The 4,647-nt window shown below is 47.7% G+C and overlaps 1 protein-coding gene across 1 annotated transcript; it reads right to left on the bottom strand.

Moving 5' to 3' along the window:
• LOC147606940 (plant/protein) lies at nt 1-4,167 on the bottom strand. Its single transcript, XM_086791379.1, has 2 exons — nt 3,824-4,167; nt 1-474 (listed from the first exon to the last, which is right to left on the bottom strand). The coding sequence occupies exons 1-2, from the start codon at nt 4,082-4,084 to the stop codon at nt 202-204; spliced, it is 534 nt and encodes a 177-aa protein (XP_086647505.1). The 5' UTR covers nt 4,085-4,167; the 3' UTR covers nt 1-201.
• Nucleotides 4,168-4,647: the final 480 nt, after the last annotated feature.

The following is a 4,647-nucleotide window of genomic DNA, read 5'->3' as shown; positions in this document are numbered from 1 at the left end:
GTTCAAAATAATTGACAACACTCTCTCAATTAAAATGCCAATATGAATTTGACAAAAGTTCTAGCCCAAAGCCTTTCAATATGCACAGTAACACTTTTCATAATGACTTATTATGTCAAGAGTACGATGTGCCCATGCATAGATAATGCACTTCGAACGCTAGTTATCTATTCTTTTGTACATTGCATGGTGAACCTACACCTATTTTTTCCCTTCCATTGTGCGGATCTTTTTAGTTATAAGATCAATGGCAGCATTTGCAGATGAGAAGGCCCCATGAAAACTCTCCTTGAATGAGAATGTCTCCAATTCCCTCACCATTTGCATTAGAATATCCCCCATATCGAGCTGCTTCTCCAACAGACAATAATAGTACACCTTCGAGCAACGCCTACTGATTTCATCATTAGCTGGTTCAGGGCAAAACTCATCGTCCAGCCATTGATGAAGAGTGGCCCTCAACCATTCCGACTCCTGTAACATTGAGCAAGAAAAGATAGGTATGAGGGCTGGCCTGCTTGTACAAAGAGCGGCAGCTATTGGAGGTTGAACAACCAATTTTCCAAATAGAAGTGACAAAAGCAAGAGTATTTGTTTGAGACTCTCTCTCTCTCTCTCTAGTGTCAGATATTGGCAGTTGAACAACCAAACAAAAGTGATAAAAGTATAGTATTTGTTTGGAAACCTCTCTCTCTCTTTCTCTCTTTCATACACACAAGATTTGATTTCTTTTTTTTTTTCCTTAGGAAAAAGACATTTCGATTAGTTAAAGAACAACAGCCACAAAGGGCTAAGTACGGTTAACCACGAAGGGCTAAATACAAACTCGCCTCTTATAAGGGCAGGAAGTAAGTGATCATAAGGGGAAGAGATGCTTCTCCTCCGGCTGGCCGCTCTATGAGGAGAAGGCTACCTCATACAAGGGGAGGGGGGGCAAGGGACAACCACACAGGTGGTCTGTAATGCCAAATGGAGTCACCGCCTCTATCTGTGAGGAAAGGGCCAGACCTCCAAAGTCTCAAGAAGGCTTCCCGCCACTTCCGCATGTGGTCAGAACCTCCCTGTAACTTCCCCCACTGACCGCGGAGGGTGTGAATGATATCAAGCCATATGCTCTTGATGGTCTCAGCCGGCGGAGAGTGGGTGCCCTCGATGGCCTCACTGCATCTAGCACGCCAAATGTGCCAAGCTATGATGCTACTGCAAATCTCCCATCTCTGGCATGAGCCTAGCCGCCAGTCACCTGTAGGAGGTGCTGTGATTGGTACTGCTGCAATATGATGGTGAGAGACCTGAAGGGCTAGTCCTCCCCCATCCTCCTCATAAGCCCGGATCGCTTCAACCTCTGTAGACTGTGACCCAAGCAACAGTGCCCCAAGTGATGATTTGGGCCGATGCCCTGTCCATAGCGAAGATGCGGAGAATCCGCTACCAAATCTGCTGAGCCTTCGGGAAATCCCAAAGGCAATGTCGCTGAGACTCCTTATGGTGGCCGCACTGCGGACAAGCCACTGGCCGACCTCCAACTGTCAGCCAAGTACTGACCGCCAAACTCCTGTGTGCCATTAGCCAAAGAAAGAGTGTGATCTTTCTAGGCCGAAAGCTGTCCCAAAGCCTCTTCCAAAAATCTAAAAGGAAGTGCTGTGATAGGCCCTGTGACTACCAATGTGCTACTGCTGCCGGTTGCCATCTATCTCAGGCATCTGGATCCTGCAACCTAGCCGCACTATATATGCAAAGAAGGGGGCATCCAAAGTCTCCTCCCGATCCGCAGGATCATGCCAAGTCCACGCTCTTGGGTCCCACTGCAGCCATGTGAGAGGTCGCCACTCCCAAATCCATAGCCACCATAGTCTCTCCCTTGGCCGGTGCTGGATCTACGTGCCATTCCCGTGCTTGAAAACCGGTCACCCTCACCCTCTGTACGGTAAGGCATCTGAAATCCTCCAAGGGAGGCTCTGATCTCTTTAATCTGCCCTGGGAACCAATAGAAAAGTGAGCAGCCCACCATCCTCATCTGCTCCGTGGACCGCCATGAGGATATCATGTCTGGTAAACACTCCTAGCCACACCTAGGGGGGTCGGGTCTGGAATAGGCATCAGACACTGCTAAGGGATAGCTGAGTCAATGTCGATGTTGAGCCTATCTCAACCCCGGATCCTTGTCAAGCCTCTCTTGCTCCTCCAGGGGTAACTACATGTGTGCAATCTAATCTCCAAGAGACCTAGCTCGTCCCGTGCTCAAGGCTCCCCAAGATACATGCGGTCGGGCCCCTAACATGTAGCCACTGGGTAAACGGATCAAGGGGTTCCAGACCAAAGGCTGCCGAAGCCGCTCCTTTGAGGCAATTGGTACTATCTGTCTGAGGGCTGGCCTGAGATGATCCCAAGCCCGAAGTAAACTGGTTGCAAATCTGTCCTCAAAAGCTGGGCTAAAACCACAGGCTCACATCTTTGTGAAGATCTATCGGGTACTCTGCGGCCACGGGCCCCCAAGGCTCGGAGTGCGGGCTAAGATCCGGGCCAATAAGAAATCTTTCCAAGGCTCACCACCGGAAAGGAGTCCTCTGACAATCAACTTGCCCAGCAAGGCACAGCTCTGAATAGCAGGATCGATGAGGCTAAGCCCCCCTTTGCTATGTGGCTGAATGATCACTTGCCATGCCACCTTGGCCCTAGCTGGCCTCCCATCACTTCCGGCCCATAAGAAGTTCCAGATCATCAGCCATTAGAAATAGTGGACACCTTCAAATAATAGATGGCAACATTTTTTTATGACTGGACTAGAGGCAGAAAAGCAGCATTATGCATTTGAGAACACCTGTGATCAAGCTGGGTGCAATGTGGGGATAATGCATGATATCACTGCTGGAGAAGTTCAGTTTTAGAGCAGACCAAAAGCTGGCCTCTCCAAAAGTACCTTTTTGATACTTTGGTCACTCCTGAATGGAGTGGAGAATCTCAGTATCTAGCTATTTTCTCTTTGCACTGTTTAGGTGTATCTTGGCGCTTGAGTATGTATTTAACGGTTAACCAGCCTCTGCATCCTGAGGACCTTGATGGGTAGGCTTCCTGACTCAAGAAGGCACACGTAAGGACCACAAAGTGCACCCATGTAAGATCCTTCTAGAAGATCTACCCTTAGGGAAAAACCTTGGACCCAGTAGGGTGCCATTTATGCAACCCGGAAGGTCTCACCAATGAAAATTACATGCTTGCAGATACTGCCTCCCCAAATCTCTGACTTGTAATTGCCTCTATAACTATTCCACTGCTCAAGCATGTTACAACTGCCATCATATACCAACTCCAGGTCGAGCGCGGAGCACACAATGGGGCCTGATCATGCTAGGAAGAAAATGTCCAATGTAACCTGCAGTTCCACCCCTTGAGGTTACATGATGTCTTCCAAGGAGTTCCACGGCTTATCTCCCATGGATTGCACCATGGTATTATGGCCTGTAATACTGGACGGCTCTTCGTAGAACATCCCGTTGTACTTACCTGTGATCTTACAAGCTATATTTTGGTCTGTAGGGGCACTCTCCCTACCTGTCTTCAGATCCAAACGCTCAGAGTTCTCAGCAAATGATTGCAACAAAAAATGAAACAAGACTACCAAGATTAAACGTAAGCACAACTTTTGACAGCCCTATAATAATGCTTTTTAGAATTCAAGTTTCTTACACAAGAAATCGTATAAACAAGGGCTAAGTGGCTTACATTTGGGCTTAATAGGAAGAAAGACATTGCAAATGGGTATGTGTTCCATTCAAAACATTTAACAACCCGCTCACAATGAAGTGCAACTACCTTACCTTACCTGAGCAGCAGCATCCGCAGAAGTCCAGTCGGGCGGTATGACCAGATCCTCCAGAAAAGGGGCCTGCTGGGGATCGTCGTCCGAGAGAGGCGATGTGGCAGCACGCGCTATGGTGAGAGGCCGGCGTGGGCGGAACGCTGCTGTGCCCGCCTTTGGGCGGCCGCCATGTGTGAACGCGAACTCTCCATGTGTGCTCTGTAGTGAACCCTCGCCATGGTACCTCCAGAAGGCAATTCCACTATAACTGAAAGAAGCTGCCATTTCTCACTGCATGCGTTGTTGAAATAGAAATAATCATAATATCCAAACTCGAATTCCTCATGAGTAATTTTCCTCCTCTCACACATGGATTGCAAAAGAAAGCTTTTACAATAGAGTAGGGAACTTATACACACAAGGTGATGCCTTTTGGGCTAGGGGGATGAGAGGCAAACACAGTGAATGGATGGGTTTGGAAGCAAAGGCAACAAAGTTTGATGCCTTTTGGGCTAGGGCGATGTGACAGGCAAACACGGTGAATGGATGTTTGGAAGCAAAGGCAACAAAGTTTGCATGTAAAGGCTCCATGCAGAAGACATCCATCAAATCCTCTTTCTCCTTCTTGCTTTGTTTGACTAACTTCAAGCTACTCCTCCCTTTGTGATGTTAAACGCTTCAGTTAATCATGGCTGCATCGACCACTTCATCGACTTCTTATGGTTGGGCATCATATCGAGCTATGCATGCTCCACACTCTTGTAAAAGGTGTCCCATATCGTAATGTAGCCCCATATGCTTTTCTATGTTTTTGTTCATTATTTGTTGTCTAAGCTTAATGCATAGGG

The sequence above is a fragment of the Cibotium barometz genome, chromosome 56 (genome assembly GCF_041138505.1).
Source record: "Cibotium barometz isolate CiBa-2024 chromosome 56, ASM4113850v1, whole genome shotgun sequence".
In the NCBI taxonomy this organism is placed as follows: Eukaryota; Viridiplantae; Streptophyta; class Polypodiopsida; order Cyatheales; family Cibotiaceae; genus Cibotium; species Cibotium barometz.
Note: the sequence above shows the minus strand (reverse complement) of the source record. Positions and strands in the feature narration are given on the sequence as shown.

What these genes read in the sequence shown, in the direction of transcription:
- LOC147606940 (XM_086791379.1), bottom strand. Translation starts at nt 4,084, where the DNA reads ATGGCAGCTTCTTTCAGTTATAGTGGAATTGCCTTCTGGAGGTACCAT. An exon ending in CTGCGGATGCTGCTGCTCAG is followed by an intron (nt 475 to 3,823) that starts GTAAGGTAAGGT and finishes TCAATGTTACAG; the next exon opens with GAGTCGGAATGGTTGAGGGC.